The following is a 16037-nucleotide window of genomic DNA, read 5'->3' on the forward strand; positions in this document are numbered from 1 at the left end:
TGCGAGTGTGTGTGAGATGGAGGGTGTGTGTGTGTGAGATGGAGGGTGTGTGTGTGTGAGATGGAGGGTGTGTGTGTGTGTGTGTGAGAGAGAGATTCACTTTGGGGAAAAAAATGATAGGGCAAGTTATTTTCTAAATGAGGAGGAGCTGCGTTGTAATGCAACGCAAAGGGATCTAGGGGTATTAGTACATGAATCACTAAAAGTTAGTATGCAGGTGCAGCAAGCAATCAGGAAGGCCAATGGAGTTTTGGCCTTTATTGCTAGGGGGATTGAGTATAAAAACACGGAGGTCTTGCTGCAGCTGTACACAGTATTAGTGAGACCACATTTGGAATACTGTGTACAGTTCTGGGGTCCATACTTAAGAAAGGATGTACTAGCCCTGGAGGCAGTGCAGCGAAGGTTTACAAGATTAATTCCTGCAATGAGGGGATTGACATATGAGGAAAGGTTAAGTAGGCTGGAACTCTACTCTTTGGAATTTAGAAGAATGAGAGGCGATCTCATTGAAACATATAAGATCGTGAGGGGCCTTGATCGGGTGGATGCACCGAGGATGTTCCCAATGATCGGGGAAACTAGAACTAGGGGACATAGTCGCAGAATAAGGGGGGGCTCTTTTAAAACTGAGATGAGGAAGAACTTCTTCACCCAGAGGGTGGTTAATTTATGGAATTCACTGCCCCAGGGAGCAGTGGAAGCAGAAACGTTAAATATATTTAAGTCTAAAATAGATGGTTTTTTAGCTGCCAAGGGGATAAGGGGCTACGGGGAGAGGGCAGGGATATGGACCTAGGTATGGTTAGTATAGTAAGACCTGAGTGATCTCCTGGACGAGTGTCGATCGCCTGGATTGGGGTCGGAGAGGAATTTCCCGGATTTTTTTCCCGAATTGGACCTGGGTTTTTATCCGTTTTTTTGCCTCCCCCAGGAGATCACGCGGTTCTTGGGGTGGAGAGGGGTGATAGCGGTATAAAGGGGAGGGTAGTGTCTTGTGTTCTGTGTCTTGTGTCTACTGTTTGTGGGTAAGTGTGTCTGTTTAGTGTTCAGCCATGAGCGAATGGCGGTGCGGGCTCGACGGACCTGGTGGTCTACTCTCGCACCTACTTTCTATGTTTCTATGTTTCTAGATGGAGGGTGTGTGTGTGTGTGAGATGGAGGGTTTCAATCACTCAGATTTATTCATCACATACACAATAAAGTGCAGTGAAATGAATTTGCCAGCAGCGGTACAATAAAAAAGAACACACAATACACAATAAAAATTTAACACAAACATTCACCACAGCATTCTTCACTGTGGTGGAAGGCACAAAGTACAGTCAATCCTCCTCCATTTTCCCCCGTGGGTGGGGCCATAACCTCTGCAGTTGCCGCTGCGGCGGCCAGATGACAGGCCCACTCGTCTGGAAGGTAAGTCCCCTACCAGAGACCGCGGCTTCAGGATGACGTAGGCCACAGGCCGACGGTCGGAGCTCTTCTCCAGGGATTCCTGGCGAAGGATCCCGCTCCGGATGGTAGGTAGGTCCCCGCTGCGCCCGCGGCTAGAAGCTCCGCAGTCCACGGCTTCAAGGTGTTGTGGGCCGGCAGGCCGGAGCTCTTCTTCTCCGGGGGTCCCCAACAAGGGATCGCAGGTTCCAGACGCCGCAACCGCGGCTAGAAGCACCACAGACCACGGCTTCAGACTGAACAGTCCGCAGGCCAGCAATCGGAAAAAGTTCACGCTGCGCCCGCTGCTGAAGCTCCAAGCCCGACTCCGGGAAAGGCCACACCAATCCTTGGTGTTAGGCCACGAGGGAGGCGACATGGAAGAGGAGGAGGCGACCGAAAGCTGTTTCCCCCTTATCCCCCCACACCAACCCCACACAAGACACACCGAAAGACATTAAAACACACATTTGAACATACTAACAAAAACATAAAAAGTAGAAATGACTAACGCTGCTGGCAGGGCAGCCGAGATGGAGGGTGTGTGTGAGAGAGAGATGGAGGATGTGTGTATGAGATGGAGGGTGTGTGGGTGTGTGATTGAGGGTGTGTGTGTGTGATGGAGGGTGTGCGTGTGATGGATGAGTCCACCAACCATGTGTGAGTGAACTGTAAGTCCACCAGCCGTGAGTGATTGAACTGTGAGTCCACCAGCTGTGAGTGTGTGAACTGTGAGCCCACCAGCCGTGAGTGAGTGAATTGTGAGTCCACCAGCTGTGAGTGACTGAACTGTGAGTCCACCAGCCGTGAGTGACTGAACTGTGTCCACCAGCCATGAGTGTCTGAACTGTGTCCAAGAATCCATTTGGCCCACAATGTCCATACTACCCCTCTGGAAACCAGTCCCTTCGGCCCCCAGCACTCATACTAGCGCTCCAGAAAGCCCCCCCCCCCCCCCCCCTACTGGCCACCAATATTGGAATTGGTGGAGAGGTGGAATATCGCATGAGGGACCCGCCCTCCCATGTGAAAATGGGACCCAACGCATCCCACTTAGTCTAGTATTTAATGCAAGGCACATAGTTTTACATCAAATTTATCAAATGCATGTAACCCTTAAAATGCCATTTTCTGCTCTGCCCTTGATTCTGCATTCCTCCTCAACAATTGAAAATCTCAAACTTCTCCATTTAGAGCTCCTTGGCCCGATGACTAATTTTCATACAATCACAAAATCCTCACTCTTTCTTCCTCTGAGGACCACTCATTATTCTCAATTCAGTACTCTCCACTATCCACTCTGTGGTCTTTAATCGCAACATTTCCTCCACTACATTCAAACACTGAAATCTTTGGCTAATGGGTGGCACAGTGGCACAGTGGCACAGCAGTAGAGTAGCTGCCTTACAGTGCCAGAAACTCAGGATCGATCCTGACTAGGGGTGCTGTCTGTACATTCTCCCCGTGACCACATGTGTTTTTTCTGGGTGCTCCGGGTTCTTCCCACACTCCCAAGACACATAGGTTTCTAGGTTAATTGGCTTTGGTAAAAATGATAAATTGTCCCTTGTAGGTAATGCGGGCTGGTGTAATGGGGAGCGCTGGTCGGTGCAGACTCAGTGGGCCGAAGGGCCTGTTGCCGCGCTGTATCTGTAAACAAACTAAGCTAATAAATCCTCTGTTTTCAGATCCCTAGAATTGTCCCTTCATTTTCAGTAAACTTTATCCTACAACTTTTAGACCTAGGACCTCAACATATCCAAACCACATTTGCAGTACAAGATACAATATACATTTATTTGTCACATGTGCCAGTTAGCACAGTGAAATGTGATCACCATACACCCATACAATAAAATAAAGAACACAACATAGAGTTAATAGAGTTCAACATAAAACATCCCCACACAGCAGAATCAAAAGTTTCCCACTGTGATGGAAGGCACCAGTCATCTTCCTCTGATGTTCACCCATGGTCGGGGCCTCCGGAGACCTCCGCAGTCACCGCCACGGGCAGCCCGTCGCTCAGACCCGCTCGCCGGGATGTTGGCTCTCCGACATCGGGACTGGAGGCCAACTTCAGCGGCTTGGACCTCCAAAACGGCCGCTTCCCACCGGAGTCGAGAGCTGAGCTCTCGACGTCCCCAGGCCGCGCCAAGCGGAGACTCCCGCTGGCGGCCCTCGGCAAAGGGCCCCAGGGACTCCGCGATGTCAGTCAGCGCCACCCGCGCTGGGAGCTCCGCGAACCACGCTCCGGAGCTTCAAACGGCGATCCAAGTAGGTTTCGCCCGCTCCACGGTGAAACCAGCGCCGCGCCGTTGCCGCTGCGGAAGCTCTGGTCCGGTCCCCGGTCTCCGGTAGGAAAGGCCGCTCAGATCCAGCTGGCAGGCCGCGAGGTGGGCGGCGAGGACGCGACTCGGAGAAATAGTCGCATCTTTGCCAGGAAGCGACTGGGAAGCGGTTTCCCCCTTACCCCTCCCCCCCTCCCCACATAGAAAAACTAAAGAATCCCCAAAACTAAACTGTTAGACAAACTAAAATAAAAAAAAGATAGGAAAAAACGGACAGGCTGTAGGCAGAGACGCCTTCAATGCAGCGCCCTAGTGGTCTGTACCTTATGTCTTCGCCCCCAATCGGAGAACATCCAGAACTTGCAGTTGGCAATGGTGTTCATGAATCAGTCTTCTAGGAGATGTTACTTGGTGTAATTCTCCTTATAAAACTATGAGTAAGACTATGAAACATTAACTTTTACAAAATTTATTATGAGAAAAGAGCATATATTATTTGGTACACTTCATGCCCCCAGACAATCACAATGTTCAAACCCATATATGTATTTATTGTTTGTTTTAGTTGTTGTGAAAGTAAATGGGGTAGCTAATTTTCCCTCACTCATGTATATACAATTCGGAAAGCAATAGATAGGGCACAGTTAGAACCTTTCTCCCAGGGTGGAAATGTCAAAGACTAGAGGACATAGCTTTCAGGTGAAAGGAGCATACTTTAAAGTAGTTGAGTGGGGCGTTTATTTACACATGGTGGGTGGGGGTGCCTGGAAGCCATTGCCATGGGTGGTAGTGGATAGTGGAATTTAAGAGACTTTTAGATTGACACATGGATATGCAGGGAATGGAGGGATATGGATCACTTGTGGGCAGAGGAGATTAGTTTAACCTGGCATCATGTTTGGCACTGACATTGGGCGCCAAAGGGCTTGTTTGTGTGTGCTAAGATGGCACCCTAGCCAGGCCACTCTTTGCGTGCTGGTCCCAGAAGTGGATCTGCTATCATGCATTATGATACCCTTTATCCTGTATCTGTACACTGTGGATGACTTGATTGTAATCATGTATAGTCTTTTGCTAACTGGATAGGACGCAACAAAAAACTTTTCACTGTACCTCGGTACATTAGTCAATAATAATAAGCTCAGCCAACATATGTTCTAAAGTAATCTAGTTTAATGCAGTACACTTGCATTGAAACAAGTTAAATGTCTGAGTATAAAAATATATTACTGATATACAGATTGCAATTTTAGTTTTTCCTTAGTTTATGGTTTTGACAAAATGTTTCATTTATTTCTCAATCATAGATATTGGATCTGCAAAAAACATTATGTGAAAGAAACCACATTATCACTCAGATGGAAGAACAAATAAACAAGCTTGACATCATGGTTGCACATTTGAGTGAGGTTATTTCTAAAAACGATGATGAGATTGCAAAGACACAGGTACATGAACTGCATGTAGTCTTTTTATAAATATTTTTTAAATATTAACACTATCACATAGATATTAAATATTTTCATATATTTTCATCGTGACAGCTAGTAAAACATGTTGTAACAAACCACATGACCCTTTCTGATTAAACAAAATAAACCTGGTTTCTGTATTTGCACCAGCAGGTTCGTCCCTGAAAATCCCAAGTGCCATATATTTGCCATTTGACTTTTGTGATTTTTTTTTTTGTAAATTGGCAATTTTTTAATTAGTGTGTCTTTTAGTTTATCTCAAGCAAATAATACAAAGTACTGGAGTAACTCAGCCAGTGAGGCAGCATCTCTGGATAATATGGATAGGTGATGTTTCAGGCCAGAACCTTCTTTAGAGATGCTGTGTGACCTGCTGAGTTTTCTATCACTTTGCGATTTTTGCTCAAGATTCTAGCATCTACAGTTCCTTGCGTCCTCTATTTAACTGATCTTGTCAGTAATACTGAAGGTATTCTATCAGTAAAATTACAATGACTGAGCTAGACACAGCAATTATTTATTTGCAAGGTTACCCTTCGTAATGGTTTTAAAAATAGCAAAGACTTAAAAAATCCAAACCATTATAAGAATATTTAAATTGGCAACTCCTCTGGTTGACCATCTGCTCCATAACTCATGAAATCTTAAGCAAGACATGTTTGCTTTAAATCATTATGTCCTGAACTTTATTCTATTCATGCATAAAGCATATTATGTATTTTTAAATATTTTACTCCATTCTGGCTAAGTTTAAATAAATCTTAAGGGGAATCCTTAAGGATCTAAAGGAATCTTAAATTTGACTTTTTTATTCTACTGAGGGATTAAAATGCGTAATCCATTATTCCAAATCTCTATGTCCTGTAAATCATTCATTAAGCTTGAGAAGCTTTGAGGTGACAATACACCATACAAATGCATGAATTTAAATTTGCAGTGGCTATATCAGGGCTATTTAATCTTAAATTTACATGGCTTAGATTTCACCTACATGAAGTTACAGATCTCATCTACATTGCCAAGAGCAAAGAAAAATATCCAAACTAATGAAATTATTGCTATGCCTGCAGTACAAGATTAAAATAAATGTTAAACCTGTAATGGAAACAATTTTTCTGGCATGGACAAACTGCTACTCCTCTTCCATGCACTGGATATTTGCTTTTTTCTTATTATTTTACTTATTAGTTTTTAAAATGTTTTTACATGCAGTCTTTAAGAATTCTTCACCCTTATATGAGGTGTAAGTGTGAGTCATAATGTTGTTTGAGTAATGAAAGTTAAGCAAAACTAATTAGCAGAATACTGACCTTTTTTTTCTTTGTTGATACTTGCTGCAATATAAAACTTTACATTAAAACAGAAAATCCTGGCCGGACATGCTGACAAAATAATAACCATTGAGCAACATTCACAACAACTTTGCAGAAGATTAGATCAAGAAAGAAATAATGAAATAACATCACTGAAGGAAGTAATTATTGCATTGAAGGAAAAGGTGGAAACTGCTGAAAATAACATTGTGTCAATGGGTCTGTTCTTTCCTTTTGATTATTTCCTTAAATAATATAATTTGTAAATCTTTTAGTTTAAAGTTTATTTACATGTTTTGCATAAACCTGACAATAAGTTTCTCTGTTTTAATCATAATCATAATTATACTTTATTAGCCAAGTATGTTTTGCAACTTACGAGAAATTTGATTTGCCATACAGTCATACCAATAAAAAGCAACAGAACACACAAAATACATTTTAACATATAAACATCCACCACTGAGACTCCTCCACATTCTTCACTGTGATGGAAAGCGAAAAAAAGTTCAATCTCTTCCCTTCTTTGTTCTCCCGCGGTCAGGGGCCTCGAGCCTTCCGTTGATGGGGCGATCCTGGCTTCCGTAGCCGGCAGTCAGGCCCTCCTCATCGGGACGATCAAGCTCCCCCACGCTGGGCAATCGGACCCTGGGTCAGGGCTATTCGAACCTCCTGCAACTTTGGAGCTTCCCGACATCAGTCTCCACCCGAGACTGCGAGCTCCTCGACGTTGAAATCCGCAGGCCGCGGTTGGAGTGTCGATCCCAGGGAAGGGATCGCAGGCTCCAATGGTAAGTCCACTGCCCCGCGGTGGGTCTCAAAGTCAGTCTCGAGCAGGGCCGCCAGCTCCATGATGTTAGGCCGCAGAGCGACCGGAGATACGACCCGGAAAACAATCGCATCTCCGGCAAGGTAAGAGATTGAAAAAAGTTCCCTCCCCCACCCCCACAAAACAAACCAGGGAACATTAATACATACTTTTTAAAACACACTAAAAATAACAAAAAAGACGAAAAGACAGACACACCGTTGGCGAGGCTGCTATCGCTGATGGCGCCACCCGGTGGTTTAAGGCCAAATATAAATTGTAGAAAATCCACCTAAAATTACATCAAGGATTTAGAATTATATTTTTGAATGTAAAGTTATGTCCATAATATATTCCAAGAGACTATAAATGTATATGGTAGACATTTAATATAATGTAAATGCTCGTTGATTAACCATGAATGGTAGTTCTAAAATACATAATATCCATCTTGAAGGGAAATGCTAATTTTCTTTATAAAATTAATTATTCTGAAGCAATTTAGTTTCCTTTTTACCATTAAAATTACACAATGTTAGATGCTGATGCCTTTCTTCAACATAGATACATAAACTGAACATCAAACATAGAAAATGTAGTAGATTCAATTACTGCATAGTCCAGCAACTCTGAGGGTGCTGTATATTCTGACACTGCTGAGTAGATACTGAAGCGGCTCAAGCCTTGATATTTTGAATGTTGAAGGACTTTGAACATCACTCTACTCGACTAAAAATGGTCAGAGTAAAATCTTTAAAATGTTATTTTTCCCAACATCTACGGTTTTTAGGGTAGAGAGAGTCACATTACATTTGTTTCTTGATTTAATTTCCTTTTTGAATGACCAGCTTTAATTTTTAGGATGGTCTTATGCAGTTCTGGATCCCTCCACCAGAGGAAGTGACTTGAGATACAAATCAGTCACAGTCTAATTGAATGAAGTCCTATGGTTAACATTGCTATGTCCCTTCAACATGATTGAATAGCCTAAATGGAGGCTTTTCAATTCTCTTCTCTTATCCCTTTCATATCCATATTCAGAAATAATTTGGACACTTTAATAATAGTATTTTATAAAATAACAGAAAATCACGGTGACCCTAGCGATGACAAAATGTCTTTGTTTGATCACATATAAGTTTGATGTATTAGATGCTCATTTTAACATTAACATATTTATCCAGAAAAACATCAATATATATGAACTCATCATATTGTTCATCATCGTTGAAAACATTAGTGATGCAGTGTTGCTGGTTTCCAACGGGAACGGTGACGGATGCACCACACATCTCTGTCCTCCAGTTCCTGCGGATTTCCGCCACTGGAAGTATAGGATTTTGGTGTGTGTGCTTTATCATCATTCCTTACAATGCTATGCACGACAGTGATCGCAACTTCTACTGAAGTGTGGATGGCCGTTTGATCGCTAGAAGCTCATCCGCCCTTTGACAGGTCTTGTTTTTGGTCCTGCTGGGGGTCCATAGCCCCCTCCTCACCTGGCAAACCAGGTGGGGGAGACTGTTTAGTCACCTACTATCTGACCATGGAACAGGTAGCACGGGATTGCATGGTACCTGTGGCGGGGGGAACTCTCTCCGACCTGACCTAAATTGTGCAGTATATTTTATGATTGTTTCAAAGTTATTATCTTTATAAAGAATAGCTGTGTTACTAATCCTATCATAATGACTTGGTTTGAATGGTTCTACTTTCTGGCTTCTTACGATCCTATCACCACCCTTTGCAATTCACTAATGCCAGTTTTTAGTATTATCTGCATTTTGTAGTGCATCAGAGGAATATGCCATCCAGCTTGTATTCCTTTTGTGGTTACCAGTGCAATGCATTGTTCTAATATAGCTAACAACATTTTGATCATTTATGCACACCTTGGAAGCTTTAATATGATGACATTGTGCATTTTTTCCCACTTTAGTTTCTTTTAAGCCATGTCTGAAGCAACACGAATTATTGTTAAATGCCCATAAGAAACTACTAGAAAAGACTAATGAGAGATTTCGAGTCTTGGAAGCAGCTGGATACAATGGCAAACTGATATGGAAGATCTGCAACTACAGAAGGAGAAAACAGGAGGCAGCAGTGGGAGCTGCTGTTTCTCTTTTTAGCCAACCCTTTTACACAAGTCGGTGTGGATACAGGCTCTGTGCTAGGGCATATTTAAATGGAGACGGTGCAGGCAAAGGAACACATTTATCTTTGTTTTTTGTTGTTATGAAAGGCGAATATGACTCTCTGTTGATGTGGCCATTTAAACAGAAGGTCACTCTTGCATTGCTTGACCAGAGCCCAAAGAAACATCACATTGTAGAACTCTTTAAGGCCGATGCCAGCAGCACCAGTTTCAAAAGACCAATTTCAGAAATGAATATCGCATCTGGATGTCCACGATTTGTGTCCTTTGCAGTTCTCGAAGTTGGGAAAATGGGGACATATATAAAAGATGACACATTGTTCATCAAAGTCATCGTGGACTTAACTGATCTTGAAGATCAATAGCCGAATTTCTAAAATTTTACTCAAACTAATGGATCCATTGTTCGATATTGAATGTTATGTTACTATATTTTATTGAGCACCAAGCTTGGGAAAGACTAATATAATTATTGTGAATATTTTTTTATTTTTCTATTAAATGCAGATCTCATTCACATGTGCATGATTGCTGATTAATTACATTGTTCACTTAGTGATTATTTTTATATTTAAATCCGATCAGACTTAGGATCTGCTTAGGATTCACAGAGGTAGAAATTGTTGACTTTTTGGTCCATGAATTTAATGCAGGAATAACATAACGTGCAAGATTCCCAAATGCTACAGGGCTTTTAGTCAGATCTGGTGGTTGTTTGGAACCTGTGTAGGCCTCATTTCCTTTAGGACAAGAGATTCCTATAAATATTTTTGGCTCCATCAGAGAATTTGTCTGCAGGATAATGGAGGCTTAACCAACAATCCGTAGAAACTCCATTGGAGGCTGTCACTGTTTGTTTTCTACTTCCAAGACTTAAGGTCTAAGGAAGGGATGTATCCATGTTCCCCAGAGATACTGCTTGAACCACTGAGTTGCTCCAGCACATTGCGTCTTTCTTTGCAAATTGTCATCTGCAGTTCACTATGTCTCCACTTAGTAGCCTGCACTCAGTTACCCGTCCTGCTGATCTTGAGGAAATGTCACCCTCTGCTCACCTCCCATCCAAGAGGTTTCTGAGGATTATCATCAACTGGGCAAGTAGCTCAAATTCCACCTGGTTATATTGCCAACTTTGATTGAACTATTGCAATCAGGTCAAATGCCAAGTAATGACTGTGTGCAAAAACAAAGTTCAAGTTGTGCAGGGTTTCAGATACTAATGAATATGTACCATACGTTAAATTTAATTGAAGAGGATTACAAAATAGTACAATCATATTAACTTAGGAAGTTCATTTCAAAAGGTTTTTTTTTTTAAACTGCGTTCAAAATTCTGTACCAACTAAGGTCATTACATGTAGTGTATGGAAGAAAAAAGAATGCATTTGAAACAAGTAATATTGTGTATGAGTGACAGCTCCTTTTGCAAAATTGATCGTTGTTTAAATCTACAGTCTAGGCAACTGGTTGATGGTATTTAATCAGTTTGGGTTAGTTAAATCAAAGTGGGTGTTAGACTTTGACAGACCCAAGAGACCATTTCATGCTTAAGATGAGACAATTATGGCCTATCATAAAAAGATGTGAAATTCTTACTTTATCTTTTTCAGGACGAGGTACATTTAACACATGTTTATAAATCTATGTAAACATAAACAGCATTGTCTCTCTTTATAGATGCTGTCTGACATGGAGTATTTCCAGCATTTTTCATTATTATTTCAAATCACCAGCATATGCGTTTTTTATTTTTAATAGAAAAGTCAAATATGTTCAAAAATTTGTCAATTAAAGACAATAACTGGTTATGTTGTTGGGGTTACCATGTCGCCTTCAAGACAAAGAGAATCAAATGGAGACAGAAACTGCAGAGGCTGGACCTCTCAGTGAAAAGCATCCCTAGTTCTGGTATCTTGAATTCTAATACTTACAAACATATGAACAAGAGAAATAGAAATGAACTGTGATGTTTCAGAGAATACAGTAGAACATTTTAGGAGGTATGCACAGGACCCAAATTCTTTCATAAGGTTTGTTGCAGCTGTAGAATATTCTGAATTCTTAAGATGACTGTAGCATCATAAAGCATTTCTGTTCATACATTTGTGAATTCCATTCTGGTAGGAAGGAGACAGTAGTTGTGAAGAAAATAAAAGAAAGAATAAAACAGCTGCAGCTGAAGAGAACGTAAATAGAACTGATTATGTTCAGAGATACCCTATCCTCCCAACGGAGTTAACAGCAAGGACATATGCATGTCGTTGTTTGTGGAGCAGTTGAAAGGATGGTTTCATTTCTCTGGGGAGACCATCAGGGATCACGTCACCTCCTGCACAAGAGTTGTAAGGACGCACCACAACTCCAACAGCTAAGGTCATTGTAGTCTTCAGCTTTGGTCTTGCGTCTCGTTCCTTAAGCTCAAGAGATAATCAGTAAAGTCAGACAGTCTGCCATCTGTGCTTGCATTTAGTTACAGCTGGTGTAAAAAACAGTTCCATCAGATTCTTCACAGAGAATCGAGTCGTAGTCAAATTGAGTTTATTGTCATTTCCTCAAAAGGTACAGGAACAATAAAATGTTGCCTGTAGTAGCATCATGGATGCAGATTCAGACTACATGTTTTACATATATATCTTAATTTTATTGAACCGTATATGACTGAATATGTAGTATTATTTTTGTCTTGTTTCTATAGTCAAAGGGTAAGGTTGATTGATTTATTTGTGCAGAACAGTGTTGGAAGTCCAACTCTTGCCTTGTTTCTCTGTTTTTTCTCTATATATATATGCATAACAGCATGAATTATAATCTGATTTCAACATGAATATAGTCACTCATGTGCTGCACCTGTTGATCAGAGCCTGGCTCTACTGTGGAATGTAATTAGGAATGTAATTTAGCCTAACCTTATTCATACCTAATCCAATTTAAAGCATAAATGTTGCATTCAAGTATGAGTTAAAAGACTTGCTACAGTATGCACCAGATTGCACAATTTCAAGCTGAAAATGCGAAAGCTCCCTACCGTGGAAGGGACACCCCCCCCCACCTCCCACACCCTCCCCCCCTCGGTCGCTACCCTCCCTTGCAATTTCTCACTCTCACCCAATGTTGGCAGCCCTGCAGATGTCACCTTCTTGAGGCAGTGCTCCCATATTGATACTTTGTTGGAGGGGATGGCTGTGTTTGTGATGGACTGGGCCAAGACCTCTAACTTTCTGCAGCCTCTTGCATTCCTGTGTGTTGGAATTGCCACAGCAGGCGAAAATGCAGCCTTCCAGGATACTTCCTAGTTTAAGAGAGAACTGTAGATGCTGGACAAAATCGAAGGTAGATAAAAATGCTGGAGAAACTCAGCAGGCGAGGCAGCATCTATGGAGCGAAGGAATAGGTGACGTTTCGGGTCGAGATCCTTCTTCAGACTGAGGGTCTCCACCAGAAACGTCACCTATTCCTTCGCTCCATAGATGCTGCCTCACCCGCTGAGTTTCTCCAGCATTTTTGTCTACCTCGTTTACTTCATAGAGTACATCTGTAGAAGTTTGTTGGAATATTCAGTGAAATGCTGAATCTCTTTAAACTTCTAAGCAAGCAGTGGCACCACTGTGCCTTCTTCATGATTACACCTAGGCCAAGGACAGATCGTCCAAGATGTTACCAAACAGGGGCAGTACAGTGGCGAGTAGTAAAGTTGCTGCCTTCAGGTTCAATCCTGACTACGGGTGCTGTCTGTACCGAGTTTGCACGTTCTCCTTGTGACCGTGTGGGTTTTTTCCGTATGCTCTGGTTTACTTCCACACTAAAGACGTGTAGGTTAATTGGCTTCTGTAAATTGTAAACTGCCCCTAATGTGTAGGATAGTGCTATTGTAAGGGGTGATCGCTGGTCAGTGTGGACACAGTGGGCCAAGGGCCTGTTTCCACTCTAGAGATAGTCTATAGGAATTTGAAGCTGTTATCTCTCCCCACCATAAAAACTTTTATGTGGAGCAACTTGGGAATTATACACGTATCAAGGCCAACACAACGCTGACTGCCTTCACACTACAACCAAGCAGGTGATGCTACGGTATATAGACCAAGCAGGTGATGCTACTGTATATAACCCAAGTGAAGTTGGGGACGGCATCCCAGAGTGGGACTGACCACTTGTATTTAACAAAGTTAACACTCAGCAATTATTACTTGATTGTAGTCCAATGATTACCATTCAATGGGAGGGAGACTCTTTGCAAGAATAACATCAATTCTGGATAGAGGACAGAGTTAAATTGCCCTCTACCGTGTGCCCGGTGGGAACAGGGTGTTATATGTCGGAAACAATCCAAACGACCGCCTGTTGCAGCCGAGGTCACATTTCAAGTGAAGCCAGAGCGATGTGATCGCACTTTCAGTTCGCTGCAGGAGGGCAGCGTGAGTGGTCACTCCCGGAGGCTCGTCTCTCTTAACCAGCAGCACAGGATTTGTGTGTCGCTGGCCGCTGTCTGCAGACATGTGGAAACTAAAACGTAAGTCTTGCTTTCTGTGTTTAGTTGCAATCGTTACGAAAGCAAATTGAAACGTGACATCGTTAAGATCTTTAAACTCCTGGAAAGGAGACCAATGAAAGATTGCATTAAGGATACAATAGTGACTATTGGCCAGTTCCATTGATGAGAATTAGTGGACAAGGTTCATTCAGGTCGCCCTCTCCTATAATGGCAGTGACAGGATAGAATGAGCTTGTTATTTTGTGGCGCTCCATCGATTCGATATTGTTTTTTTTAAATATTAAAGCGTCGATGTCAGCATTTATAGGCATACCATAAATCCACGTATTATTTGTGTTATTTCTACAGCTCCGCTAGAAATGCCACTCAGTCTCAAGTACAGCTACATTTTGGAGGTTTGTATTCTGAAATAAACAAAACGAAAGTTCTCCACTTACACTGAGGGCAAACAGGGAGAGAATTAGAATAGCGCGCTCGGCACATTTGCAAGAATTGCATGATTATTGGCTCTATTTTGAAACCGCTTGCCATGTGTTTCAAATCTTTACAATTTGAGTGGAGCGAGATCACACTGCAAGAAGTTCGCTTGTGGCTTTGGAGAGGAACTCCGGCTTAGCCGTTGGTGTAGAAAGTGTAATTCACAACGTTGGTTAGTTTTCAGATGTATCGTTATTTAAACGAAACGAACAGTAAAATGTAGCTGTCAAGTAAGTACGGTTATTTATAAATATGAAGTTTACATTGAGAGGCAGAACAAAGCGTGGCAGGTAATAGGTCGACACAGACGTGGGGGTTAGACAGACAGACAGACAGACAGATGGTTGGAACAAAGGCCAGAAAAAAAATCTCCCCTTGCCTGTGCCTGTCATAAAAAGACAGCGCTGGAGTAACTCAGCGGATCAGGCAGCATCTCTGGAGAACACGAATAGGTGACATTTCTAGTAGGGACCTTTTTCCCGTCTGGTTGCGGTGCCGAGGGGGAGAAAGCTGGAAGAAGGGAACAGGACGAAGGATAATGGATACAGTTTGGAGTGAGTTTTGATCGGTAGATGGTTGGACAAACGCCAAAGATGAAAAGACAAAAGATGTGGGATGAGGATAGAAGAGGCGTAAATTTTAAAGCCAGAGGAAGGAATGTAGTGGGGATTGGAGAAAGGTGTAAGCTACACAAGCGGGATACGTGGGGTGGATCTGCCAAGGCCTTTCCAGTTGGTTTTCCCAGTTGCTTTCTATTTTAACTCCCCTTCCCATTCGAATACTGACCTTTCTGTCCTGGGTCTCCTCCATTGCCAGAGAGAGGGCACATGCAAATTGGAGGACTTGCACCTTATATTCCTCTTGGGTAGCTTGCAGCCTTAAGGGCCTGTCCCACTTTCACGACCTAATTCACGACGTCTGCCAAGTTTGCCCTTGACTCGTACTCGCAGCATGGTCATCACGAGGTCGTAGGAGGCCGTGATGCTAGTCGTAGGTACTCGTGGCATCAAGTAGGTCGGGGCGTTTTTCTAGCATGATGAAAAATGTCCACAAGTAAAAAAGGTCGTGAAAGTGGGATAGGCCCTTTAGGGTATTGAACATTGAATTTTGTCCAATTATCTGCCTATCAAAACTCCCCATTACCTGTAACCACCTATCACTTGCCAGGTTTTGTCCTGCCCCGCCTCTCTTCTAGCTTTCTCCCCCACCCACCTCGCACCACAATCAGTCTGAAGATGGATCCCAACCAGAAATGTCACCAACCCTTGTTCTCCAGAGATGCTGCATGATCTGCTGAGCTACTCCAGCACTTTTGTAAACCAGCATCTTGCAATAACTTTTCTGGGCAAGGTGCTACAATCAAATAAATGACTCCAAACGATGCAGCATTATGAAACCCCCCAGAAAAGTTAGTGTACAACTCGTTATTACATATACCTTTTAGTTAGGTGTTCTATCGAAAAAAGATTGCTGCTTTGGAAAGACTGAATTAGTCTGCTCACGGCAAGCAGCATTCATTTCCATTTATCTTGCAATAACCTTTCGGGGAAAGGTGCTACAAATGATTCTAATTGATGCAGTGTTATGATATACCTCAGCAA

General features: G+C 42.5%; 1 protein-coding gene across 2 annotated transcripts in view; it reads left to right on the forward strand.

Moving 5' to 3' along the window:
- The window catches only part of traf5 (TNF receptor associated factor 5), a 41567-nt gene extending 31578 nt beyond the window's left edge, over nt 1–9989 (forward strand). For both annotated transcript variants that reach the window (XM_033025623.1, XM_033025624.1), the window contains exons 9-11: nt 5030–5170; nt 6558–6726; nt 9255–9989. In XM_033025623.1, the coding sequence (XP_032881514.1) occupies nt 5030–5170; nt 6558–6726; nt 9255–9835 (891 nt within the window). In that variant the 3' untranslated portion in view covers nt 9836–9989. The remainder of the gene's footprint in view (nt 1–5029; nt 5171–6557; nt 6727–9254) is intronic.
- The last annotated feature ends 6048 nt before the right edge of the window (nt 9990–16037 follow it).

This window comes from Amblyraja radiata, chromosome 8 (genome assembly GCF_010909765.2).
Source record: "Amblyraja radiata isolate CabotCenter1 chromosome 8, sAmbRad1.1.pri, whole genome shotgun sequence".
Classification (NCBI taxonomy): domain Eukaryota; kingdom Metazoa; phylum Chordata; class Chondrichthyes; order Rajiformes; family Rajidae; genus Amblyraja; species Amblyraja radiata.